The following is a 27658-nucleotide window of genomic DNA, read 5'->3' as shown; positions in this document are numbered from 1 at the left end:
AATGGGGAGGATGTTGGGTGGATGCGAACCTCCGTCTGGACAGCCCCCATCTCCCCGGGCCTAGAGGAAGTGCTTTCAGTAGTTCAGAGTGCCCCGGCCCCGGTGTGCTCAGAGGGTACAGGGAAACTCGCAAACTACGGGAAGGCACCACACGCTTTTCTGTAACCACATTGTTGAAAAAATGTACCTGGTTTCTCTTTTCTTTTTCCCTACTTTTAAACCTAAATCAACCATTTTTCATCAAAATAAGAACTTGATAATCCATCCCATCTCCCTAATCCAAGACCAGTTTCCAGGAGCAAAGAAAGGTGATTTGTTCATCGAAAGCAGAGAGGCCTGAAGTCTCTGACCTTAGGTCTCCCGCAGTCTCCTGCTTGCGCCACGGTCTGTTCCTGTGGGAGGGAGGTCTGGAGGGTCCAGCCCTGTCACCTGAGGCAGCACAAAGGCAGCACAAAGGCAGCAGGGGCACAGAGCTGTCGGGTGGCGTCCACACCCTAGAGGTGGGGAACATGTGCTCTGTCGTATGCAGCACTGGGGAGACAACCAGGGGAGGTGGCTGCAGCACTGGGCCGGGAGTGGTGTCCAACAGGACGACAGCAAGGTCCACACTGTGGCTCCCTGTGGGGGAGCAGATGAGCTGTGTGGACACTGGGGGAAAGCCTCCTGGGCAGGAGAGGGGCTCAAGGGCCTGCAGCACAGCCGGAGGAGAAGCCGTGTGAGCAAAAAGGAGGCAGGAGAGGTCAGAGAGGCTCAGCCGGCCGCAGGGGCCCCTTGACCACTGGGAAGAGTCTGCCTCGGCTCTGGGTGACATGGGCAGCCACCGGCCGGTCTCAGCAGAGGAGGGACAGGAAAGGACATTTGAAAGCCTCACCCTGAACTGCTCATGGCTGGGGCAGGAGAGCCCTTGGGGTACCTTAGTGTCTGGCTAGCAGAAAAGGCTTGTTGGCCTTCCAGAGAGGCCAGCAGACACAACCAGACATCAGTCACCACTGGACATGCTCCTAAGAAAGCTCCTGCTGGATAAGACCCGGAAGCCCACAGGACAGCCCTCATGCTGAACCAGTGACAAAAGGCCTGTCATTTCGCCTGCCCCGCGCGGCAGGAGGCCCGGAGTCCCTGGTTCCTGAGGCCGTGGTGGACAGGTCTGCATGGAGCCTACAGAGTGTGCAGATAAACTGGGCACAGACTTTGAGGTAAAAGGTGCCTGAAAGGTAACTCCAGGCTTTGTGTTCTGGGAAATGAGACGTGTTCCTTCCCGTGGGGAGGAAGGTTGTGTGGGCAGACCAGGAAACAGGCTTCCTGCAGCTGGAGGGGCGGGGCTCTGAGGTCCCCACAGAGAGGACCAGCCGGCAACTAAAGGGGCTCTGGGGCCGCCCTGGCCACCGGGGCCTGGTGGACGCGGTGGCAGGCGTGTCCCTTGCCCAGGGTAACCTTGCTAGTCTGTTCACTGGCTCGCTCTTGCCGGGCCTTCCCATGTCACAGGCACCACGCATCTCAGGCCTGCTGGTCCTGAAAAGCCGCTCGTCACAAGACTGCTTTGCCCAAGGGTCCTCAGTGTCCCCCCAAGGAGACCCGTCGTGACTTCCTTCCCGTCCTCCTCGGATGCCCCGTGGACCTGCTCCAGTTACATGGGCGCATTGTCACCTGGGGCCTCAGCCTTGCCCCCTCTGCCCTGGTGAGGTGGCCTGCAGTGGCGCCTCCCACGACCCCATCAGAGCCCTGCCCACCCCTCGAGGCCCAGCAGATGCCCGCTCTCGTGCCGGGAAAGCCTCCTCCAGCTCCCAGGGGCTTTGGTGTCCTTACCACTTATTCTCTGGCTTCTCTTTGCATCCCAGCTGTTCATATCTGCCTGTGTATACACACACGTGTGCACACCTGCACACATCTGCGTGGATATATGAAACTCTGTGTTTGTTTAAGAGTGTGTATGTGCACGTGCACGTGTAGATGTGTGTACATTTAACGTGTGTACGTGTATATGTGAACGTGTGTGTGTGTGTGTGTGCTCACACCCCTGTACACATCACTGGAAGTGGGGTCTCTGCTTGGTTTGGGATGGGCTCCGTGCCGAGCGCTGTGACTGACGTGTCGGTTTGGGCCAGTCTCTTCCCTTTGTCGTGTGACTCAGGGAGGGTTCCTAGGTAAGGTCAAGCTGCTGGTCCTAGTGCTGACCTGTGTGGTCAGGGAGGGCCGCCCGGGGAGGAGGGCTGGGTGGAGGCTGAGCCCCAGGCCCTCGCGTCACCAGTGGCAGAGTGCACTCGGGTGACAGCTGCAGAGCCGTGCAGTAGCTCCTTCTTGTGTCCTTCTTCATGTTTCTGCTGGTCGGTTGTGTCCCTCTAGTCACACAGGAGATGAGGGGTCATCAGAACAGCCTTGGAAGCGGGGACACAGTTCTCTCAGCTGAGACTCCTCCTGAGGCTGAGCAGACTCCTGAGAGCAGGGCACCCGTGTGGGCGGGGTGAGCCGGCGGGTGCCACAGGTGCCTGTCGCTCCTGGCAGGTCTGCGGGAGCCCCCGTGCCCAGCTGAGCTGCAGCTTCTCCAGAGCGTTGCGAGAACCTGCAGGGCTCTAGGGGCCGTTGGCTGCTGCCCCAGCAGACGGTGACGAGGATGCAAAAGTGCGGGTTTGTGCTTCACAGAGGCCACCGCCTAGTGGAGGGCCATAGAGGGACCCTGAGACGCTGGTGCAAAGGACGGTGCCGTGAGAAACCGCCCTGTGAACCCCTGGGTTACTGTGACCGATAGAGAAGAGGAGGGAGGGAACCTAGAGCTTTGCAGACGACTCTGTGCCTTCGTCCTGTGTGCTCTTGTGCGTCCATGTGTGTCTGTGTGTTCCCGTGTGTCTGTGGGTGTGGGTCTGTGTGGGTCCATGTGTGTCTGTGTATGTATCTACCTCTGTGTGTTTTCCTGTGTGTGTTGGGTCTATGTGCGTGTGTGTATGTGTGTGTCTGTTTATCTACGTCAATGAATTTGTGCCTATGTATTCATATCTGTGTTTATCTGTGTATCTCTGTGTTGGGTCTGTGTGTGTGTGTGTGTCTATGTGCATTTATCTGTGTGTCTGTATGTTGGGTCTATGTGTATGTGTGTCTATGTCTGTTTATCTATGTACCTCAGGTGTCTGTGTGTCTGTGTGTTGGGTCTGCATATGTCTGTGTGTCTGTGTATTGGGTCTGTGTGTGTGTGTGTTTATCTGTGTCTGTGTGTCGGGTCTGCATGTGTCTGTGTGTCTGTATGTTGGGTCTATGTGTGTGTGTGGATGTCTGTGTTTATCAGTGTCTGTGTGTCGGGTCTGCATGTGTCTGTGTGTCTGTGTGTTGGGTCTATGTGTGTATGTGTGTGTCTATGTTTATCTGTGTGTCTGTGTGTCGGGTCTGCATGTGTCTATGTGTCTGTGTGTTGGGTCTATGTGTGTGTGTGCATGTCTGTGTTTATCTGTGTCTGTGTGTTGGGTCTGCATGTGTCTGTGTGTCTGTGTGTTGGGTCTATGTGTGTGTGTGGATGTCTGTGTTTATCTGTGTCTGTGTGTCGGGTCTGCATATGTCTGTATGTCTGTGTGTTGGGTCTATGTGTGTGTGTGGATGTCTGTTTATCTGTGTGTCTGTGTGTCGGGTCTGCATGTGTCTGTGTGTCTGTGTGTGGGGCCTATGTGTGTGTGTGGATGTCTGTGTGTATCTGTGTGTCTGTGTGTCGGGTCTGCATGTGTCTGTGTGTCTGTGTGTTGGGTCTATGTGTGTGTGTGTATGTCTGTGTTTATCTGTGTCTGTGTGTTGGGTCTGCATGTGTCTGTGTGTCTGTGTGTTGGGTCTATGTGTGTGTGTGTATGTCTGTGTTTATCTGTGTCTGTGTATCGGGTCTGCATGTGTCTGTATGTCTGTGTGTGGGGTCTATGTGTGTGTGTGGATGTCTGTGTGTATCTGTGTGTCTGTGTGTCGGGTCTGCATGTGTCTGTGTGTCTGTGTGTTGGGTCTATGTGTGTGTGTGTATGTCTGTGTTTATCTGTGTCTGTGTGTTGGGTCTATGTGTGTGTGTGGATGTCTGTGTGTCGGGTCTGCATGTGTCTGTGTGTTGGGTCTGTGTGTGTGCGTGTCTGTGAGTGTTTTGGAGGAGACTTGCTTTACCACAGCATTCCCCCTCCTGGAGAAAGAACCTCTGTTGGCACAGAGTGGCCTCCAGAGGCCTCTTCCCCTGCCCTGAGGTCAGTGTGTAGGTGGTCAGTGGGCTTTCAGAGCTCTGAGTGGACAGTGAGTCCCACCTGCCCCTGTGGACACTGCTTCAGGCCAGCCCACTGCCTCTCACTCCTGCCCGTCTTGTAAACAGACCCAAGACCAGCAGTGAGCCCCTGAACTGGAGCAAGGCACAGCTGGTCACGAGGCCCCTCATTCAGCAGAGTGCTGAAGGTGGCCCTGCGCAGTGCTGGGACAGATGGCCGGGGGGACAGGGAATAGACATTGCAATGCTGGCCGTGCACTCCCTCGGGTGGGGGAACCCAAGCTGAAGTCCAGGTGGGAGGGCGGCCTGGCAAAGGGCTGGGGGCCGAGCCGCACGTGCCAGGGCCCAGGGAGGATGTGGAGGCCGCAGGAGCACAGGGGAGTGCAGGACAGTTGGGGGGAGGCCAGGCCTGCAGCCCCTCGCCTCCTGGGGAGTTCCTCGTCCTCTGTGAACCTGAAGACCTCACGGCAGCCCGAGGAGCCGTCAGGCGGGGAGCCGGCTGGTGGCTCCTGGGTGCCTTTCAGGGCCCCTTATTCCCTTGTTTGTACACCTGGCCTCTTGTGCCACCGACCAGCAAGCCCCGGAGCCCTGGTCCACTTGTGTAGCACCTCCCACCCCACGTCTTCCTGCGGTACCCGTCTCGAGCTCGCTACAAAGTGGCAGGAGTCCCCTAACTAAAGCAGAACATCAGAGCAAAAAGATGCCATTTCAGGTGCCTGGTGACAGTCCCCCCTGACCTGTGGAAATGACGGCCAGTCTGAGAACCAAGGTCGACCTTTCTGCCAAATGTAGATTCGATCTGCCAACAAGGCCCATTTTTCTTTGAAATGAATTATTTTCTTTTAGTTCTGTAAGAATCAGTGGCACTTGGAGCGTCATGTGTGACTCCTGGGTTCCACAGCTACACTCCCATTGCCAGAAACCATGCCTGCAGGGAAACATGGCGTGGTCGCCCACTGCTCTGGGAGACACACGGAGTCCATGGCGCTTGGACGAGTGAGGAAGGGCTCCCGGGCCCAGGCTTTCTGCAGTGGGAACTTCCTCCTGCAGTGGGAGAAACTGCCAGTAAAGGAAGAAGGACGATTTACATACCGAGGAGGCAAGGCTGCTCTGTGGGCTTAGTCACAGCCTGCCGCTTGAGACATCCTGGGAAATCCCTCTCTGGAAGAGGAGAGTTAAAGTCCGGGTCTGTGCACTTATCAGCCTTATTCCGAGTCATTCACAGGCAGAGTCACCTCCCTTTGTTTTTAATGCAAAACGATCATTGTGATTTTTCTACCATGAGTTAGTGGTGGGGTGGGCTTTGCCAATTCTGCGTTTTGGTCTTACCCTGAACACACCATAAGAGACTCCCCCCCTCTTCTTGCTGCTTCCCAAGACTCCCAGGAAAACAGCTTCCGTAGCACATTCTGCCCAGGGCACAGCTGGAATGAGCACTGTGGACAGTTCCGCGGACCAAGCAGAGGTAAGAACACGCTTCTGGGGATGGCTTGGCCTCGTGGGTGAATGGACACTGAATGAATGGAGGTGCTTTCTTAGTTTTTTAATAAAAGATAACCAAGGTATAATGAGAAACTGCACCACATATTTCATTTAGAAATTTAAGTGGGTAGTGCTGAAATTTTAATATCTAGAAGTTGGCCTGGGTATTATGGTAGAGAAAGAAATGCCCAGACACTGTGAATATAGATCGTGTTCTGTAGAAAATATTATAGGGAATTGCATATGGGGGACTTTTTTTCTGAACTAGAACTCAGTCATTAGAAATCTTTGCACTTATTGCAATATCTGATGCCTTTTTAGCAACTGAAAAGCAAAGCAAATCCAAGTGAAATTTCCCCAAAATTTTAGTATTTGGTTGATTTTGCCATATTTTAATATACACTTGAGTCATATAAGCCATGGCAAAATTTAGACTAATCTTCAGAGAAAGCCCTGGAGATACAGCTGTGGCTGACAAGCCCAGGGTCCTCTCCTCCCCCCTCCCCATTTCCCCACTTACAAAGACCACTGCTGAGTCTCAGAAATCAGCGCTCCTCCAGCTCCAGATAGACCCCTTTGAAAATCCAGTATCTGTATCTTATTCATAAAATAAGAATCCAGGTCAGAGTGTTTTATGATTTTATCCAGAAAAAATTATTTACGGAAACAAATCAGCCCACATCTGCACTCCCAGAAGGCAAGAGCCTACAGATGTTTTATGGTCACAGAGTTTTTTCCACCTCACAAGTGAAAGGAGGGCTTTTCGAGGACCCCAGATTGACATTTCCGAGTGTGAGCGGGGATGGCAGGATATTGACTTACTAGGAACCATGATGACTGAGGATGTTGGTTAGGCACAGAGACACCATTTCAGAAGTATCAACCCAGTGTCCGGGGCACTCTGTGTCAGGGGGACCTGGACTTGCTCCTGTGGTCAGAGTCCCTGTTGCTGCACCACTGGGTGCTCATCTCAGCACACACCAAGTAGGGCTGGCTCTCAGCACATGCCAGATCCAAGATGCTTAGTGGGTCAGTCAGTTCTAATCTCGTTTCTTAAAAGTCTTCTCCCAAAGGAGAAGGTCACTCACTCACAGGAACCAACATGCTTGTCACCTGGATTTCCACGTCCCTCTTGGTGATCAGCCAAACCAGTTTCTTGTGGTTAACAGCAAGTTTACACAGAAGCTCACTGTTAAAATGTGGCCTTAGTCACAACACAGGTCTAAATAGAAAGAAGGAGGTAAAGCAAAGAGCAGCAGCTACACAGGTGTACTCCCTCAAACCTTAAAGTACAAGTCAGAAGTAAGGAAATACAGGGAAATGCAGCTTTATAAATGGTTTCTCATGAAAGAGCCCTCAAAATCCCACGATGATGGCAAAAGAACTGTTTCCTCTGATCTTTCTGGCAAAGATCAACATGTTTTGAAAATATTCTTAACTGTTCATGCAGAGCCTGGAGCAGTTCCGTGGTCCACAGTCCCTGATGGTAAGGGGCTGAACGCAGATCATCATCACCCTCCGGCTTCTATGACCTAAAGGACTCTTTGGTTACAGCACAGAAACCAGTCCTTTATGCAAGTGACAATTTAGCCCAATGACAGGCAGCTGCAGGGACTTCTGTGCTTTCTTTAAATGAATATTCCCATTCTTGACAAACATAGCCAACCCCCCCAAAAAAAACCAAAATATGATTAATGTTTCCATTAAGCCATTAAGCTAATAATTTATTGTCAGTCCAAACTTGTACTCTAAAGACTTTTATTCCAAGAGCTGCTTAGTGTTACACAGTGCCGGACAATCTCTATGCCCCCGACTCTGACGTGCTAAAATCCACAGTCCTGGGGTTTGGGCTTCAGCCGCTGTGCTTCAGGGGCCACTGTGGTCTTCATTCTTGGTGGTCCTATGCCCCCTCTGACTTTTGACAGAGACACTCTTTAGAATTTGCTGGTGATATGTTCATGGGCAGGACTGAAAATGACTCTCGAGAAATGTTTACTATGTAAACGTCTAAAACGTATCCTGAAACGGACCCAATTTCTGTAAGTCATTCTACTCTTATTTTTTTGGAAAGGGATTCAAATTCAAATTTAAGAAGTTCTAACTTCCGGTTTACCCATTATATAGATACATTTATGATTTGTTGGGATATTTTGTTTACCAATTCCTGTGACGGGATCTTTTCATAATGTGAAGCTGTGCCCCGACAAGTCCTTATGAAGGAACCATGGGAGAGGGTTTCTGTTTTTGTCTGTGGTGCTGATGCATTCTGCCACTGAGCTGCCTCTCAGCTCCAGAATCCAGTGTTTTTATAAATCACAATATAAGAGTTGGTTAAACACAGGGTGTTTGTGAAGGACAGTATTTCTCCTATTTACTTTGCAAATGGTTTTACCTCAATCCTTTTTTTTTCCCCCAAGAGTGCTCAATCCTCAAGAAGAAAGAATTTGACAGATCCTCTTGAACAAAAGATAAGGTGCTTAGAGAAACAGAGAAAAGAGGTAACTTGTATTAGTTAAAGACATCGGGATGGGTCAGTGCTGAGAACAAGCATCATGTCTTTTATCTTTGCTAAGTGACGGTGTTCACCTCTCTGATACTGCATTGCATTATACTGAAAGAAAACAGTTTTATCAATATTTACGTAATGCCTAATGAAAAAAATGACAGGGTCATAAACTCATTTGGCATTTACAATCCTAATTTTCCCCTACTTCAGCTGCTTCCTCCATGTGCCCCATGTGAACTCGTGACCTGTGTCACACAAGAGGCACACCTTGAAACTCCAAATGTGAAGGATTTCAGTGCAGTTGATTGAGAAGGTGTGACTTTGTGAATTGGGCGTCTCAACGCTAGGGGTCTGGGAGCGCTGACATTAGAAAATTCATTCCTTAAATGTTAGTGGGGATGAATAGATATTTTTAATCATCTGAATTTTATTTCCTGAGTTCAGTGAGCATTGAACCTCTTTACCCTTCTTGACAGAGGAGGAGGTTAACGGAGTCACAAATGTAGTGCTCCCTCTGTGGCTGACCTGGCGGTTCCTCTCCTAATCCACTGTCTCTTCTATGGTACCATCTACTCCTCTTTGACACTACATAGAAAATTCCTGACCTATAGTAGATTAATGCAGCTACAGCACAGTAACGCTAATCCATAAAAAGTTAACAAAGCAGGCATCTTTAGTCAATATACATAGAACTGAACTAAATAGCATATTTATCTCCACCAAAAGAGTTACCTAGGAACTGCCATTCTGGGTTCGGTATTTTGTTTTGTCCTAGGTGACAGATTTGCTATTTCCGTTTGTCATTTGTGACTATCTTCTTATATTGATGAGTGCTGCAGATTGCAAATTTCCCTACAAGGAAACTAAAACACCCCTCACAGTGTTGTCTTCTAATTAGCACAGAGGTTTAAAACCTTTAAAGAGTTTTCTAAAATTGTCTTACAGCAAAACTTATTCCTTGAAAAATCTATGCTTTTGAAAATGTGATAGTATCCATTCAATGATTATGTATCACAAATCATGTGTTATTCTTTTAAAGAATACTATTGCAAACAAATGATTATCATTTAATGGTACAGACTTCAATATAAACTTTTTTAAAGCTAGAAAAATAATTCACTGTAATAATCAGTGTATATACATAAAAAAATCTGAAAAGGTTTGTGAAAAGACCCTTCACACATTAGTAGATCTTATAGAAAACCACCAACATCACATTTTTTTATTAGATTCTGATTGAATTAAACAAAGAAGATGAAAGTTCATATGAGACAGTTAAAGCTGGCTGGTGTGCTGTTTAGCGGGCTGGTTGCGATACACCCAGACTTAATGGTCTCCCTGTGTGAACCAGTTAGGAACAGGTGAGAGTGAGCAGCAGGTCCTCCAGCCCACACAGAACTCGCTGGAAGGAATTATTCTGTTCACTTTTGCCTTTCCACTCTCTGTAACCTCAAAAAGTGATTCTAGGGTTGCCCAAATTTGCAAAGGGGTAGAAATCCTTTGTTGACTCACTAGGTTTTAATAATTTCAGCTCCTACAAGTCAATCAGCAGTGGGACCAGCAGTTTAGAAGCATGAAGGAGGTGTATGAAAGAAAGGTAAGCACCCTGTCTGGCTCTCTGCATCTCCTTAACCTGGTCGGGATCAGCCATGTGGAGGCTCAGGGATTGCGGCTGTGAAGGTTTCTGTGCAAGGCAGTAGTGGAAGCCAGAGGGGAGAGGGTGCTGGGTGCACCTCTGGCCTCTTGGTACTGAAGAGGAATGAGCACTGCGGTGGAGCGCCTTGGGCAGCGCTGAAAAATGGGCTACAAACCACCTCTAGTGCTGTCCCCAGAGTGTGCTTATGTGTCCTGCTTCCCAGCGGGGTCTCTCGCAGCCATCAGTGCATCTGCAGGCTGTGGTGTCTGTTAGGGACGTCTAAAATTCATGCTGTGCTCTGCAAGACCAGCCTCTAATTCTTTCCATAAGGAGACAAAGGGCCCTCCCCTTCCCTGTAAGCCACTGTGCTGTTGAGAAGCTTTGGCTTTGGTGAGAAAGCAACTTTTTGGAGAAAATCTCCTTTAAATCAATTTGTAATTTGAAAGCCACTCAATCTCCAGAAAGAGAAAGTAAATCCCCTAAAGAATTCGGAATTAAGAAACTAGACCACAACCACATTGCTACTCTCTTCCCCCTTTTTATACCCAAATTCATAAGGTGCAAGGTAATGCTCCCACCGCATGCGGCAGCGGTAGGACACCTTGCTGAGGCCAATTTTGGAGGAAGGAGGGAAGAGCTGGAGGCTGCGGGGCCAGGCCGGTGCTTGCTTTGGGGTTGGCCGAGCTCTTTCTAAAGTGCACACATCCTGCTGCACGCGAGGGACGCGCTGAGGAGGGGCGCTCGCGTCCCTGAGCGCACAGTCGGGTGCCCGAGGCTTGGGTGCTGGAGAGGGGTCTGAAACTGCCGGTTCCTTCCGCAGGTGGCGGAGCTGAGGACCCGGCTGCGCGCGGCCGAGGGCGCCCTGGGCGAGCTGGAGTGCGAGCGGCGGAGCCAGAGCGCGGGTGGCGCCGCCCGGGGCCCGCGGCGGGAAGAGGTGGGCGCCCGCGGGGTCCGCGTCGGGTGGCCCAGGGCTCCAGCACCGCGGCGCGGGGCGGTTGCGCGTCTCCAAGGCCGTAGTAGACATCTTTGCCCTTGTCCCCGGGCTTTGCTTGTTATGGCGGAGAGGAGCGCCAAGGCCACCTGCTGCACTTGCCGAGTCGCTTCTCGGTGTCGCAAGTGGGCATTCCTCTTGTCGCCAAGCAGAGTACCGTGCGTTTCCACAGCGCTTCGCCCTCATATCTCACTGAACGTTCTCACCCGTTGTTTTGCCACACGGACCACGAGAAAGCTGTCCCCGTGTGGCCGGCACCCAGCCTGCTGCGGCAGGCTCCATTCCCAGAAGCACAAAAGAAGACAGCCAGCGAGCAGACGGAGCCCAGGCCAGAGGCTAGAGGGCTCTTCACGGCCGAGCCGACGCTGGGCCTGCAGAAATGGGCTCCCTGGGTCCTGCTGAGGGTGCCATGCCTCAGGCCAGAGGGCGGTTCCTCCTAAAGCAGACTCTGTTTCTTCCTGCTTTTTCTTACAGTTACTGGACTTAGTGGGTACTAAGAGGATGAGAGGAGAATCTTAAATTCTAAGCTTCTCCTTTCAGGTATACTAAGAAAAACCAGCACTGCAGATATTGCAGGGAAGTCACCATCACACCAGGGGCCCTGGCCTGTTTCCTGGCCTTGCCTACCTGGCTGAGACCTCTGCCACATGCCCCGGCAGTGGGCTGGCAGCTCCTCTCCCCGCTGTGGGTGGCTTCCTTGCCAATGACACCTGACCAGGAATCTTAGTAGCTTTTGCCTCTGGAGTTTCGACCATTTTCTAGTTAAAATAATTTTCTCTTGATTGGTTCATTTTCCAAGTGTATTGGCCCATTCTATTTAAATAAAATCAAGTAGAAATACTTTCACTTTTAAAGAAAATGAATTTCCTAAAGTATATTTCTTAAATTTAAGAATTGCATTGGGAAACACCAATGACTAAAATCACACATTTTGGCACATATATTTCCTATTTTCTCATCCTGAGATACCTATATTGTGCAATATTTATTTATTCTCAGCCAATTTCCTTCACACCAGGCTTACTATTTACTGTGTAAAGTTAAGAAGTAGGTGACATTGTTTAAGTCCAGAGCCCGTTAATGCCTTCAAAGTGAATCTTCAGTTATTTCTAACAATATGCTTCCAGGTGATGGCCTAAAACGTGGTTTGTGACCACCATCGGATGCCATGATCGCTGCCTTTTAAACCAACAATGGCAGCAGGTGCTCTGAGCAAAGGGTTCTATTTGCCTGAATCCCCTTGCTCTTCCTGCTCTCTGCTGCAGCCTGGTTCAGGACTGGGCTTTGAGATACTTGATATCTTGTTTTGTTGCATGATTTCTTTCTTTCTTCTTCTTCTTTTTTTTTTTTTAGAATTGTGAATGTTTTTACTGAGTCCCTTATCCATCACCTAGTAATGGGAACTAGATGATTCTTCAGACCCATTTATCTGACCAAGAAAAGTGAAGATTGGGGATTTTGATGTCTTTTTCTGGGGTCACCAAACTTCTAAGAAGTAGCACTGAGTTTTGATAAAGAAAAATTATCTTCAGTCCTAATGCTGTCCTCAATCCAAGGGTACTGCCTGAAGGAGATGCTCAAAGGCAATATCACGGTCTCTCTGTACTTCTCCAAGAGGGAAGCCCTCTGTCTGCCAGGCAGCTGAGGTACAGGGCCTTGCACTATCCTCCCTGCTGACTTTGATTGTGTCCTGAAGTCCTTGTTCTTTCTTTTCAAAGGAAAGGGAAACCCTAAACGAAGAATTACAGGAACTGAAGAAAGAGAATAAGCTTTTGAAGGAAAAAAATGCTCTCGCGATGAAGAAGAAAGAGCACTATGAATGTGAAATACAACGCCTTAACAAGGTACCGGGCAGGTCCCCAAGGTAGAGGCCAGAGCTCCCTGGGGGGCGGGCACAGTCCTGCTACTGATACTGACAGTATCCAGTACTGGTCGTATCCAAGCCAGCTGCCACATGGCCCCCGCCTCGGTTGGGTACAGGGCACACCACCTTTACCAGCACAGCTGTGGCTCAGCCCCACCTGGTCAGGAGGCTTTGGGATTCTGTGTCTCTGCAGAGGGCATGGCAAGAGAATGGAAGCTGCAGAGGCAGTGAGAACACACACACATCTTTCTTTCCTCCCCCTCCTCCTCCTTCCTCCTTCAGTCTGCAGAGCCATATGAAGCAGGTGCATGCTTGTGAACACTCACCTTTCAGCAACCACAGGAGCTTCCTGAGGAAGTGGGCAGGTCTTTAAGACAGATGCTGTGGGGTTCAGCGTGGTGCACGCGTAGAAGTAAGCTGAATGCCAAGCCCAAGGTCAATAGCAAGGTTAAGGCCCAGCTCACCTCTCAGAGAGGAAGGGCAGAAGTCAGGGCTGCCTGGAAAATGCCAGGGATCCAGTACCCGAGCTCCATCTTAGTCTTCAAAGGAGCAGTTGTGCATTGCTCAGAGGATGAGGAGGAGTGTGAGTGTGTGTGTGTGTGTGTGTGTGTGTGTTCCATGCACCAATTCTTAATTTCCTGGGGGAAGAGAAATATATAAATTTCAGGGAAATTTTCATTTGAAGGTAAACAAAAAACTGGGCACAGGGAAATAAACACCTTAGATCTTGGAGCCACTGAGAATCCTGTTCTTTTGCTCAAGTTTATGTGTTGCACTTCATTTTTTAATCTGTATTTATAGCTAGCAGAACTTTTTTAAAAAATTAGAAAATTAGTGGTTTGATAGTTTTGGTGGTTATAATCATAGGATCTCAACAAGAAAATTTAATCTGAGTAAGACTCATGTCTTTGTACAAATGTCGCCTCCTCGGGGACCTTTCGGCTGTGCTAGGAGTTTCCCTGGTGGGCATGGGATTTGTCCTGGAGCCTGCTGCTGCCTGGCACAGCTCGCGCTGCCTCTGTGTCCCTGCGTCTGCTCTGCCTGCCGCTCGGGAGCATGAGCTCAGTGAGGGTAGAATTCCTGCAGGCTGGACATCCGTCCGTTGGCACAGCAGGCACAGTGGCAGAGCCACACACACCTAGAGGCCCACGTGTACATCTCATTTCGCCTAAAATCACAAGAAAAAGTCAACTTTCAGGTGAAAACTTGCTTCACACAATAGTACACCCATCTCTCCCACAGTGCAGTTGTGAGTACTGTCTCAGAGTGCATGTCTGTGGAGGGGGCTCGCCAAGGCAGCAGTCAGGCGGGACCCTTTGGTCTCTGCCACAACCCGAGTGCCAAGGACAGGACTTGCCCCCAGAAAGTTCATAAAGTATGTGCCGAGTGGCGAATGCGTGAATGGATGGATCAACAAATTTAATTCACTAGAACATGACGTCTTCAATAGCCAGTTTTGGACCTGAGATTTACCATTTAGTAAGCATAATTCGTCAGTGTGATGTACAATACCTTACTCATGGGTAGTGAGGAAAAGTGAAGGGTCCTTAAAGGCAGAAAAAATGTCCTTGCGCACGTCTGTGCCTGGAGCACCACTTGTACAAAGTGATGGTCTTGGGGAGATTTCTTCTCACTTAGCACAAGTGTCGGGGCAAATGAAATGTAGGACATTATGTTATTCCATTTTACAATGGGTCTTCTCTTTTTCCTACTGCGGGAAGTAGGGGAAGTAGAAGCCACTGGACATGTTGATTGGGGGGACCGGGGACCGAGGACCGTCTCAGTGGAGCCGGGGTCTCCCTGTTTCATGACTTGCCCCCACTCAGCAGACGCTGCTGACAGGTCACCTGAGCCACTCACAGGGCTGTCAGAAGTTCCGTCACTGTGGGTACTCAATTCAGGTGACTCGCTTTGAATACCCCAGGGCTTTGTCCTTACCAAGTTCCTACAGGGGGGTCAGGGATAACGAGAGGGAGTGAGAAGCCCTGCTGAAGCTGGTCATCCAGGGCCACCCGCGGGCTCATTGAGCCATCCCTTATCTCGCCATTGGGGTGGGCAGGTTTCCCGGCACCTCGGTTCTGATAGTAAGCTCCTGTCCCAGAATAGGTTGTGGGGTTTATTCGAGGAAGCCGGAAACCCAAGATGGCATATATGTCTCCTGGACTCACCTTTCATTTATGACTCATTTGAAAATTTCTAAAATCCCAAGTAGCATGAAAGGTAGGAAAACCTGGGAATTCAAACAACGAGGTCTGCCAGGCACCCAGTCGGGTAGATGGTGAGCGGTCCTGTTGGCTGCCGCTGTCACGGGGCGTCCCGCACTCCGGAGTTTGTGTGCTACCTTCCACGTCACTTAGAAGGTCTACTTATTCTGAAATCCCCCAGAACTACGTGTTTTATACAGACTCTGACGGGGCTGCGGGTGCAGCTTGGGATAGTCTGATACCCAGCACACACACACAAATCTGACAAAACGTAAATTACTGGAGAACTTGTTGTTTCCGCAGTTTCTTCCCTGAGAAGAAGAGCAGTTCTTGTTTCTCTTAGAACTTCCTGAAAAGCCACGTTCGCGTCAGGCTGGATGGCATCTGAGCTACTGAGACATCTGTTGGGGAACTCGGGTTGGACAGGGGACGCGAGGCCACAGGCTTGCCCTTCCTTTGCTGGTTTTGCGACCCTGTGGGTGGGAGCACCCTTGTGTGAAGGACAGTGACCAGTGGTGTGTCCTGAGGGCCTCGAGGCGAGGCCTGTTCTGTCACAGTCCTGGGAACTCATCTCCGTGTGAACCTTGGGCCTTCAAGCTTGGAGGGGACACCTCCCTGTGACCTGAGAGAGGCGCACCCCTGGGCTGCGGAGCTAGGGCGCGGTGTGGGTGGGACACAGCGTGGCCACCTCAGCAGTTCTCACCCCCTCCCCAGGACGCCTCAGCAGTTCTGACAGTGAACTGCCTGTGGCCAGGCTGGGCGAGGGGCTGCCTTCCCTTGGGGTTCCTTCTCTTGTTGGGGACATGAGACGGTTACACAGAAGAATGTCCCCCCAAACGTCACCTGGGATGAGCCACACCAGCTTTTGAGAAGTGCAGATTCTGGGCTCTGGGCTCCCGGTTCAGAATCTCTAGGCAGGGCTCGGGGCTGGGCCTGTCGGGCCACCTCTGGCTCCCGAGCTTCGAGTACCAGGGACAGGGTACACGGTGACTGAGGCCGAGAATTGGCAGAAAGGCTACAGACAAGTCTTCTATTCGTAGTTGGCCAGGGCGAGGGGCCCTTCACTGAGGCCCCCCAAGCAGCAAGGGGCGGACAGCCAGCAGCGGCTTTCCTGGGAGCAGGCAGGCTCTGACCACGGACCCGTGGGCAGAAATCAGAAGGGGAAGCCGCAGGGGGAGGAGGGCTGCTGGGGGCGTGGAGGGACGGCCACCTCGGGGACTCCCAGGCTGCCAGGCTCACGCAGCTGTGTGCTTGCCTCGCCACAGGCTCTTCAGGACGTCTTGAAAATCGAGGGTGCTTCGTCTCCTGGGGACCGGCGGGGGATGTGCCCTGTGGAGTGCGGCCACGCGGCCACGAGAACGGAAGTGGAAGTTCTCAAGCAGCAGGTGAGAGGTCGGAGCAGACAGTCCTGGGGCCAGGCAGGGCCTGTGGCCAGTGCACTCCTGCTGTTCACAGCGGCCACCCATTCTCACACTTGCTTTAATTAGAAGTACTGGTTTCAAAGTTTCCAGGCAGAATGGAGTTCAGCTGGGTCACAGCGGGGTTCATAAAGTGGGAACCAAGTCTCTGTGGGTTACGGGTCACCCAAGGTCACACCGTGAAGAGACGATTGAGATTCTGTGAGCCCTGGGTCCACGGAGTTCCCTGCAGGCGTGGTTGATTCTGGAAACACTGCTCACCCAAGATCTCACCTTTTCAGACAATGGGAGCCGCCAGGCTATGATCCTGCAGGTCCTGGCCTCCTGCCCTTGAACATCACGGGCAGTTTTCAAAGAATCCGTGGTTCTGGTTGTGGTCACAGAAGAGTCAGTTCTGCTACCCTACACAGGCCTGGTGCCCCCAGCCACTCCTCTCCCTCACTGCGGCCACGTGGACGGCGAGAGCAAGGATGCCCTCGAGGGCGCTGGCGGCCGAGCATGGGGGAGGCAGCACTGGCCAAGCTGCGTGTGTCTGAGCTCAGTCCAGCAGGCTAGTGTCCGCCTCGCTGAAGGGCCAGCTGTGCCTGTCACGTTTCTCCTCCTGTGAGAGGCTAAGTAGCAGTGAGTAAGGGGACTCGCCGCAATCCCAGCTCGTGCCCTCAAGAACCTATTAGCAGCGGGAGACCGAGGCCTGGGGTGAAGGCTGGAAATCAGTTCTATCTTTTAGAGGCCCCTGGACATGTTCACTGACCAGTTTGCTCTGAGTATGTGCCAATTACAAGGAGTCTCAATGTGCCCACGTGGGAAAGCTGAGCCGTGGGGTTATTCACTTACCGTCATTACCTGAAAGGAGTAGCTGGATGTAAAATCCAGAGCTCTTGGTGGAAAGATGGGTCTTCTCTTTCCAGATTATCTCATAGGATAATCTGCCTGTTAAATTGGGATCATGCCTATGGCTTAAAAATTGATCCATAGAAAGCGAGGGTGACATTCAGTTTGTTGAAGTCCTGTCCAGGTGGCAGCCCAGGCAGGGTTCCGGGGCAGGTACTGCCTGTGTTCAGGCCCTGGACCATCCTGGAGCTCACCGACTAAGCACACTGCAGGCCAGAGGGCACCTGGCATGTGGGCTGCAGCGGGGTCAGCCAGTGTGGGATGCAGGCCTGACAGGCGTTCTTTTCATGTGCGCTGAACAGTGGAGCGACGCCCATCCCTTCGTTGGCACTAGGGAGAGTGTGTGATGTTCTGCACATACATTTTGACCAAACCCACTTCTAAGTCAGCACCTATGACTGCAACCCCACCAAGCGCCACACGGGGCAGTCGAGGTTTCAGATCCACAGAGAATCTGAGTTAGAACTGAAGTGACGGCACTGCTAGCTAGAATGTTCAGTTCTCTTTACATGGGCTTATCCCATTCAAAACACCCCAGTAACTGCTCTGTCTGCCTAGAACTGAGCCTCAGCTCTTGACTAAAAAATAAATAAAAATGTCGCTTGGCTGGATGTAGTTTCCTTGCAATGGGGCTGATGAATAAGGATTTAAAAATGAAATCTATGTGTATATATTTGTGTGTGCATGTATGTACACATGTGCATGTGTGTGTGCATGCTATGTATGTGTGTGCATGTGTGCATATATGTATGTGTACATGTGTGTGTAGTTTTTCTGTGCATACATGCTTGTGCCTGTGTGTATATGCTTGCATGTGTGTACATGCATATTGTATGTGTCTGCATTTTGCATGTGTGCACGTGTACATGTAAGCACATGTGTACGTTATATGTGCATGTGTGTGGTGTGCGCACTTACGTACACATATATGTGTTTGCCTGTATATATGTACATGCATGTACACACATATGTTATCTATGTGCATGTTTGTGTGCATGCATGGCATATGTGAGTGCATGTATACATGTGTGTCTTGTGTATATATTTGCATGTGTATGCATACATGTATGTGTGTGTGCATGCTGTATGTTCATGTATATATTGTGTGCTGTGTATATTTGCATGTATACATGTGTGCATGCATGTGCATATGTACACACCTATATGTGCATGTGTGTGCACGTGTGTGTGTGTCTGCATTTGCATATGCATCTCCACCAGAATCTACGTGCAGTGCTGGATCTCCCCTCCTGCCTGCTGGCTTTCATCTGACTGCTTTAGATGGCTGCACCTCTGGTTGGAATCTGAAGGTGCCGTGTCCAGCTCAGAGGTTTCCATGTAGAAGTGATTTAAACCTCAGTCTTAGAAGAATTCTTTTGCTTCATTCTCTACCTTTCATTTATTTTTATAGCCTCACATGTTTGTCTCCAAGCTACCAGACAACATCACACCAGTTTTTTGAAAAAATGATTAATTCATTTGCTTGATTACTTTTCTGGAATATTTGGAATATCTCTTATGAAGTGTTGCAATAAAATCTTACATATTTCTTTTTTATCATCTACCTCTAAAACTGCTTACAAGGACGAACCTTGAGGCTGCCTCTCAACAGTCACACTTTCCACATTTGTCCGCCTTTGCTTCTGTGTTCACTGTTGGCATGTCAGTCCTTAGTGGCTTCACTGAACAGCCCTTGTCAGCAAACTGACTTTGAGAACTTCAGGCTTGAGCCCTGTGCAGGCGTTGGCTTGCTCCAGTGGTGACACTTAAAGCCAGCCAGGCTTCCAGCACAGCAGAGCACCCGGCAGAAGTGTGGGCACAGGAGTCTTAAGGAATTTACACTTTGTCCCTTCTGAATTCTTGATGCACACCCAAGAAGGAAAAATCCGAGGACTTCCACTCTAGGAGTGAAGGATGAATTGCGGCCCTGTGCCTTTCCCCACCCCACCCTGAAGAGGGGTCAGGAGCAGAGGGTGGGCGTGCCCGACTGCAGAAGCCCAGCAGGCACCTGGGAAGAGATGGCTTGAATGGCCAAAGAGCACAGAAGAATGACAGTCACAGCACCCACGTGTCTTTCAGGTACAAATATATGAAGAAGACTTCAGAAAGGAGCGATCGGATCGGGAAAGGCTCAGTCGGGAGAAAGAAGAGCTGCGGCGGGCTCATCAAGCTTCCCGGGCCCAGCTGACCAGGCTGAGTTCCCAGGTACACACCCAGCGAGGCCTGGGCCAAGCACACGCGTTTCATTTTTATTTTCTCATTTAAAAAGTATTCAAGCCTTTTGAATTCTGTCGGTTGACGTTGGGTTCTTGAGAGGCCACACCTGGGATGAAGTCACTCTTAAGGACCTTGCAAGCAGATGAAAATGTCTGAAATCTCTTTTATCTTGAGTACGTTGAGGAATGACCCCAGAAACTGGATTCCAAAGTCTTTTATAAAATACAGTTCTTGTGATCTTTTCCCCATAATATTTATCTTGGGAGAATGGGAGTTGAACTACCTTCTACTCAAATATAGTGAAGTGGTTTCTAAATTCCTGTCGCTTTCTTTGAAGGGCTGTGTTGGAATGTCCCTGCCCTCTAAAAACATGCCGTGCACATGTCTGCTGAGACCCAGGGCCCTGGTCACTGGGCCCCAGAGGGAATGTGACTAGAGTCCTTTCCAGGAAGCCATTTATGGACTAGACTGTATTGACTGTAAGTGAACTAAAATTAGGTGTAACAGGAGAAAAAGTAGACTCGGACATTGCCGCGAGGGTGAGCACTGATGTTAAGGAGGGAGAGTGTAGCCAACGCGATTTTGAAATAACCACATGCTTTTGATTTGCAAAACCCTGCCGTGGTTTCAGTAAAGGGGAAATGGGGCAGGCCTGCTAGCTGCCGACTTCCAGTCTCTGAAGGACTCCAAGCCCTCAGTGGTCCTCTTCTGCCCAATGCAACGTGGACAGTGAACGGCATCTGATTTCTTCTCTCATATTTTTTCAAGGATTAACTTGAAATTCTTAATTTTATGTGGAAAATTATTTGGTAGAACCATTTCCTAAAAAATTAAAAGGAATAAAATTAAGGAATTATAAAGGAAATTAGTAGGATTAAAAGTATAATTCTTTAATTTTCTGAAAGTAATCCATGAAACCCAACAAATAATTTATACAACAATGGGTGAAGAAGTTCTGATTATACTGGGTGAAGAATTCCTCTTTCAATCTTTATTGCTTACAAACAAAGCCCCCTTGATTTCTTTGTTAGTGCACAAATTGCTTTATTCCTGGTATGTTTCAATTTTATTTATTCTATTTTATTAAGTTCAGAGTGATTCCTCTGCACCAAACCCCAAAAAGTTCAGAGTGGCAATAAATTGGTGCCTAAGATGGGCAATGTACTTTCCATTTTAGAACTTTCAGTTCAACCAGGAACATAGTCCATCTACTTAACATTTTAGAACATAGTCCACACGCAGTTCTGGTGCCTGTGCATCTATAAAAAGCAATTTTGACCAGCATCAGCAAAATAAATATATTGTCCAAGTAGTATGATATAATTGTGTTTATAAGCTAAGGAACAATCTTGAAACTGATACGTTAAAACTATCAAAATTTTCTTTTAAAATAATGATAGCCCAATCTTTTTTTTTTTTTTAAGTCTCATTCAGCCAGGTGTGGTGGTGAGGCTGAGGCAGGAGGATTCCAAGTTTGCAGCCAGTCTCAGCAATTTAGTGAGACCCTGTCTCAAGTAAAAAATAAAAAGGGTTGGGGATGTGGCTCAGTGGTAGAGCACCCCTGGGTTGCATCCCCGGTACAAGAAATAAAAAGTCTCATTCACTGTGGTTAAACAATGATAGAACTCGATAAGACACAGGGAAGGATTTGATGACCATGTTAAGAGGATCGGGAGCAGGTTAAATGCCGCAGTGCAATGAAGGGAAACCTTGGCTGAGTAGGATGTGATCTGAGTAGGACTTTAAACAGAGACCTCAGATCAAATCCTTCAGGCACTGGCCACGTACCAGAGTGCCCCCCGGCTGCCACTGAGGGGTCTGGAGCCAGCCACCGTGGTGCAGAGGCTGTGTGGGGCAGGAGCCAGGCCCTGAATGCCGGCTGAACAATGCCAGTTTCATTCAGTGAGCCAGACGCTGCTACATCTAGGTCTGCACAGGTCAGCCGAGACTGAGAACCAGGGGGCCTCCACAAACTGGAAAACACTTTAAAACTCCCCAGCTTCCTCGCTTTCCCCTGGGGATTTCAGGACGGAGGAGACGCACGCCTGAAACCCAAGCACAGCTCTTTGCTGGCTCAGCCGCTCCCTGTGCCCTGCACTGGCAGGTCCCAGGTTCCCCTACGGCCCAAGCTCCTCCTGATAACCAACTGCCTGTGTTTTCTCTGTAGATCAAAGTTTGTCAGATGGAGAAAGAAAAACTAGAAAAACAACTAAAACAGGTATGTGGCTGCTGCCCTGCCCTGGGAGCAGTGAAATGGCAACTTTAAGTTCCACTCAGTTACTCCTGGGCACAGCTGGGCTTGCTCATGGGCGGACAGTGCGCAGGGACCACCAGCCTTTCAGCCCAGCATTCCTGAAAAAGATGCTTCTCAGAGCACATTACCTGTAGTGCCAGCCTCCGTCACCAGCAGTGCCAGCCTCTGTCACCAGGAGTGCCAGCCTCTGTCACCAGTAGTGCCAGCCTCCGTCACCAGTAGTGCCAGCCTCCATGTGTTTCTGTTAGAACGAGGATTCCTCCCCAGACCCACCACACCTGGGAAACGCGGGCTCGAGGCCTTTCCTGCAGTTGCTCACACCTCTTGTGGTGGGAAACCTGAAACACAAAGGCTTTTGTTCTCTCTAGACAGGGAAGGTCGTCCTGGGCCTGAGTCCTTCTATGTCCACGCTCTAGTAGCCTTCCACACTGACTCTTTTCCTCTCAGTTCCTGATGCTGCCTGCAGTTGAGGGACCTTTTCCCCCGGGTCAGGGCGGGCTGGTCTTCACGGAGGTCTCTGTGAAGACCACCCAGAAGCAGCGTCCCCTGTGTGCGCTTCCCCAGGGCTCCTAATTTCTCCGAGATGGAGGAGTAATTGTAGTGTCACCTCAGGGAAGACTTAGCTAGCAAGGAGCCTCGTCCTGTGAGTCCCAAGTCCGCGTCGACCTACCCGCTGCTCTGGGTCTTAATTATGACAGATGGGGCTGCACCTTAAGACTGACCATCCCTGTTGTAGAGAGCACGTGTTAACACCCCATTCCACCCCTCCCAGTAGACCAATGGCTTTGTCTCCCCAGATACATTTCCAGGCCTGCACCTGTGGCTTGGCTTTCCACCTGCGGGACCCAGGGGTGCCAGCAGGCCCACGCACCACGCAGGACCAGTGGGAACATCCAGTAAGTAAGAGGTCCTACTTCAACAAATCGTGACAGCGTCCTCTTCTGGTAGAGACCAGGTGTGTCTCTGGAATTGGGGCACATCGTGTCTCCTGCAGAAGGAGGCTCTACTGCACCTCAGCCTCCACTGGCCAAGTTCCAGAGGTGCATGGACACAGTAGTGATTCTTTGGGCTCTGAATCCTCAGGACACATAGATATGAAAAAGTAATCACAAGATTTCCAATTGAGCCACAATTCCTTGAGCAAACATAGCCTGTTATAGGGGCCACTTTCAACCACCTACCCAATGCCACAGGGGGCTTCTATGTATATAGAATAGCAAAGTCGATGGAGCAAAAACTGAAGAAAGAAAACAGAGGGACAGCTTCCAACTCGTGTTGAGCTACGGTGGCTGTCACCACATATGTGCAGAATGGTTTTTGACGTTTTCCTGTGGAGGGGATTTTCTTGAAAGATCCAGGAAGAGGTGACCCACTTCAGTTGTCCCCCGTGGCCGTGTGTGCCCAGCAAGATGAAGTGGACCTGGGTGGAGTTGATTGGCACGGTCCACCTGAGTGAGCCAGAATGCAGTGGCCCACCTTGTTCTTGGAGCGGTGCCCACTGCCCTGAAGGGAGGCCAGCCTCTGTTCTCCTCACAGAGCCTCCATCCAGGAAGGCTGCCACCTGCTCTGCTCTCTGTGTGCCCAGACACTCTCCCCACCCCTTGGCTTCGATCAACTCTGTTTCTAATTATGCCAAAGTCTGAGACTTTTTATTGGCATTTTCTCAGCACAGCCCTTACCAAAAGCATGTTCCCCACCTTCCTGAAAGGGTCCTGCCTGTCCTCTCCCAGGGGACAACAGGCTCCTCTTCCAAGGGGTGAGACTGTGACCCCTGGGGGGCGGGCAGACGTCAGGGCTCAGAGCACCTCTCCCTCGGTGGCCTGGCGTGGTGCAGCCTGAGGGGAACTTGGTCCTTTGCCCGTGGAGGCCGCGGCTGCTTCTGTCCACTGCCTGTGCCTGTCCTGTTCTCTTCATTACCCGGGTTCTTAGTCGTCAGCGCTCGTTCCTGATCACATCCTGTCAGGGATGTAGAAGTAAACCACGACTGTGGGAATCAGAAGGAGACGGAACCTGTAAGGGTTGGGGAAATGTTCTCGTGACAGACGGACTAACTGTAGAACCAAGGGTCCTGCACGTTGACCTGGGAGCAGAGAGGGGCTTCTGTCCCATCCTCCTTAATGGAAAGAAAGCTGAGGCTCCCAGGCTCCCCCGTCGGTCAGAAGAGGCACGCAGCAGCAGGCCCAGCTCTTGTGGGGACAGGGTCCTCTGTGTGATGCCTTCCCCGTCAAGCAGTGTTCCACCGAACGGATCTCTGCATGAGGAAACCCTGTTGATTTTAAAGGAGTACCCCCTGTCCGCTCACTGTGAGCTGCGCTGAGCCACGTGCCTTGCTGTGTTGGGGTTGCAGCGTGTCTACCTTCTTGGGGCACCTTGCCTGGCATGTAAAACGGGGAACACGTCACTAACCCTAACCCTGTTCTTGAGACTCTCAGAGTAAGCGAGGGGATCAAAGACAGAGGTGATCTCGTTTCCTCTCCAGGTGGGGGAGCAGGTGAAGCAGGCCAGGCCTGGCGGTGGGGTCCCTTAGCTGAAGTCTCAGGCCACCTTCAGTGGACTGGCAGCCTGTGAATGGCCCCCACCGGGGACCATGAAAAAGTTCCCATTAAGTATTTTTAGCAGATGACTAAACAACTGGAGCCCAGCCTGTGGTCTCTTGTGCCACGGGGTGCCGGGGTAGGAGAGTGTTGGGAGCAGGAACACAGGCCGGCAGATGAAGCCCAGCCTTCCGTTCCCAGGGCTGGGAACGACCACGCTCCACCAGGTCCACAGCTTTTTGTTCCTTCAGTTGATTGTTTGATGCGCCCCTGATAGTCGATATCTAGCCGCTCTACCTGGTGAGAACCTAGGCGAGAATTCCAAGAGAAACATCTCAGCATCTTTGGTCTAAACCCTGAGAACGTAGAGAATGACTCCTGGAGGCACCCGTGCAGAGGGAGAGGCCTGCGCACTCCACCCTCCTGGGCTCTTCGGCTCTGCCCTCCACAGCACCTGGGAGCTCTGCCTTGAGCCACTAACAACTTTAAACTTGTGTTTTTATTCCTGGCCCTCTCATTGCTCCCAGTGTGCGGGTTTTAAAAAGAGCATTTGTTGATGGTGAATCACGTTGTTCTGTTTATGGGCTACGGTGAGTTTTACCAAAGTGTTCACTTCTGCAGAGATCCAAGACTCAGCTGTTCCCCAACAAAAGAGGAAAACCCCAGAGTCATGGAAATTCTGGCCAAATGCAGAGCAGAATCAGGAGGGGCAGAACCAGTGGGCAGGGGAGGGAGGGGTCGGATGCGGCACGAGGGCAACAGGTCTGGGGGGAACCACGCGGGTGGGGCCTGCTGGACGAGGCACAGCATCCTGGGTGCTGCTGAAGTCCCGTTGCTGTAACGATGTTCTGTCGCTCCTCGCAGCCGGGCCCTCCAAGGTGTGCTGTGGACCTGCTTCCGCCAGACGGGCAGCACAAGGACAACGGTGAGCCGGCCCCGTGCGGGCACCTGCAGTTCACACCCCAGGCCTCTGGCTGTCCATGCAGCCCGCAGCCCTCCTTCTTAACGAGTGTGCTGTGCTGATAGGACACCCGCTTCTGTTTCCTTTCACTATCTGACCACTGGCGAGTTCACCTTCTCATCTCTAGTAAATGCTTCCCGTTATATTTTTATCCTAGTATCTTCCGTTATTACTTCTCTTATGACCACCTACAACAGTGGCTGTTTTCTTTACATGGAATGGGATAGAGGAAGCTCTGTGTATTTTTAAAGGGACAGTGGGTATCCATGCTGATTTCTGCAGTACCATTGGAACCTCTTCTAGCCTTCCTGGGCCTCGTGCAGGGACAGACGGAGAGCCCTGATCATGAATCAAGCTTAGAAACTGTAGAGCACAGTCCTTCCTCCTACCTTGAAAGTACCCGGAGTTGCCCAGAGATGATTTAGAATGCTTGGTTTCAGCTCTGCCGGAACCTGGTGGCCCAGGACACCTGAGCTTGGCCTCCTGCCTGGGGCCGCTGCTCTGTCCCTCCTTCCCACCATGTGGGCTCTTGAGCGGGACTTGAGGACAGCCTAGCTGCACAGCCCAGCCTCCTCTCTGTGCCCCTCACCAGCTACAAGGAGCTCCCCTGGCACCCAGGGGTCCGCAGGGATGCCAGAGCTCCTTCTAGAGACAGGACGCAAGCACTGTGCAGACCCTGTGGCTGGAAGAGGGCAGGGCAGGGTCCCCTGAGGGGGCAGAGTCCACTGAGGGTCCCTGGCCAGGCTGAGGGGAGGAGTGCTGAGTACCATGTAGCATGGTCCTCTGGTCACAGTTCCCAGCTGAGCTCAGTTACTGTGTGTGGGTATTTTACAACACTGTAGAGACACATCGAAAGTCAACTCTGTTTCTGCTCCTGGTGGCCCAGGTGTTCCATGGTTGTGGCAGCAGAGCTCCAACCTCTGCCCTTGTCTTCACATGGCCACTGGCCTTGGGTATCTGTCAGGTCCTCTGCAGGGTCGCGACTGTCTTCCTAACCCTTACCAGGTCTCCGTGTCTCTTCCTGAAGCCCAGTGCCTCTTCAGCACTGCCTGCATCTCCGGGGCTTTCCCAGGGAGCCAGGGCCCCACTTTCCCAGGGCCACTTCACCCACACACATACTTTCCTTTGTCCAGAGTGATCTTTCTCTGGGGCGTGACCCAACTCTAGCAGCAATAGAAATGACTCGCTTTCCTAGGGAAATGCCCAAGCCATCGCCGGAGGACGTCAGAACATTCCTTCTTAGGCATGAGCTGGGCCACCCAATGTCACAACCCGGTGAACATGTGCCAGTGCCAAAGAAGGCAGCTGGCACCTGCCTGGAATCCCAGTGTGCACAGGGAGCTCAGGAATGGAACCTCTGTCCCTCTCGCTCTCTCTCTGGCCATCCTGGAAATGCATGCTGGCCCGAAGCCAGAGGGGGGACAATGTGATTCTGAGTTTAACCTGAAACGTCTGCCTGCTGTTTTTTGTAGGTCTCTCCTCAGAAAAGAAGCCCCCCCAGTAGGAGCAGTCCCCTGCAGAGCACTGGAGCAGAGGGGACCCGGCCAGGGCGCTGGTTTGTGTCTTCTCCACTCCTGCTGCCCATCAGCTCCGTCACTCAGCCGGGTCCTGCTCCCACGGGCTCAGACAGAGGAAAAGTTTCTGGCCACCGAGATCCTGATGTGCTGGAGGGGCCAGTTTCTGAACAGCCCGATCCAGTTCCTCCAAAGGACAGCTGGAGCCGGCTGAGGTGCTGCTCCTTGAAGTGTCCGTCTGCACATGGCTGGGGCTTACAAAGACGACCAGCGTGTGGATACCCGCGCTCCTGGGAGGGGCTGGTGGCTGTGCCTCCACACTGTCCGTGTTTACCCAGGACCTTAGTTCTTCAGCCATGTGGTCAGATACTGTGCTCTGCAGCGCTGGCCTGAGAGACCTGGAAATTGGGTTGAGGAGGTGCACATACTTCTTTCAGTTGGGCAAGCGTTTCAGGCTGAATAAAATGGCAATCTTAAAACTATGTTTAAACTCATTTTTTATGATTAAAAGTTGTTGGGCTACATCATTGTTAGTTGAAAGAGATCATGAAACACACAGTCCTGAAGCGGAGGCATTGACTTTGCTGTGTTCATACACAGTTAGGCAGGAAGTCAGAAATACGCATTTGGGCTGTTTTTCCTTCCCATGGATTTGAGCAGTTATTAATGAAAAATAGAACTCTAATTTTGTGAACCAATTAAAATGAAAATGGAATGTCTCTAAATTTTTTTTGCAATTAAATTATAGAGTGAAAAGACATATCTAAAGAGGAAGCAGATTTAAAACTATTAAATCTGTCCATTTAGTCAGGATTCTGCTGGGACCAGCCTGAGTTGCCCTCTGAGAGGACCAATGTGTACAGGAGTGTGAGAGCCACGGATTGCTACGCTTCTGGAAACGCCGGAATAACACGGGGCCCCTGGTGTGTTCAAGGAGCCACCAGGCTTTCCCGCTCCCCGTGTATCTCTTCAGTCT

The 27658-nt window shown here is 50.9% G+C and overlaps 1 protein-coding gene across 7 annotated transcripts in view; it reads left to right on the top strand.

The window, feature by feature from the left end:
• The window catches only part of LOC124094390 (TNFAIP3-interacting protein 3), a 32022-nt gene extending 4858 nt beyond the window's left edge, over window positions 1–27164 (top strand). For 2 of the 7 annotated variants that reach the window (XM_046447075.1, XM_058580107.1), the window contains 11 exons: window positions 5589–5675; window positions 8110–8190; window positions 9730–9795; window positions 10655–10768; window positions 12544–12669; window positions 16159–16278; window positions 19282–19407; window positions 21587–21637; window positions 22471–22569; window positions 25072–25132; window positions 26641–27164. In XM_046447075.1, coding sequence (XP_046303031.1) covers window positions 5589–5675; window positions 8110–8190; window positions 9730–9795; window positions 10655–10768; window positions 12544–12669; window positions 16159–16278; window positions 19282–19407; window positions 21587–21637; window positions 22471–22569; window positions 25072–25132; window positions 26641–26672 — 963 coding nt within the window. In that variant the 3' untranslated portion in view covers window positions 26673–27164. Of the gene's footprint in view, window positions 1–5291; window positions 5397–5588; window positions 5676–8109; window positions 8191–9729; window positions 9796–10654; window positions 10769–12543; window positions 12670–16158; window positions 16279–19281; window positions 19408–21586; window positions 21638–22470; window positions 22570–25071; window positions 25133–26640 lie in introns of those variants that run through there. The other 5 variants (XM_046447084.2, XM_046447078.1, XM_046447079.1 and 2 more) reach the window with 5 other exon arrangements.
• Window positions 27165–27658: the final 494 nt, after the last annotated feature.

This window comes from Marmota monax, unplaced genomic scaffold (assembly GCF_021218885.2).
Source record: "Marmota monax isolate L192 unplaced genomic scaffold, Marmota_monax_Labrador192_F-V1.1 WCK01_AAM20220418_F8-fsc01186, whole genome shotgun sequence".
NCBI classification, from domain to species: domain Eukaryota; kingdom Metazoa; phylum Chordata; class Mammalia; order Rodentia; family Sciuridae; genus Marmota; species Marmota monax.
Note: the sequence above shows the minus strand (reverse complement) of the source record. Positions and strands in the feature narration are given on the sequence as shown.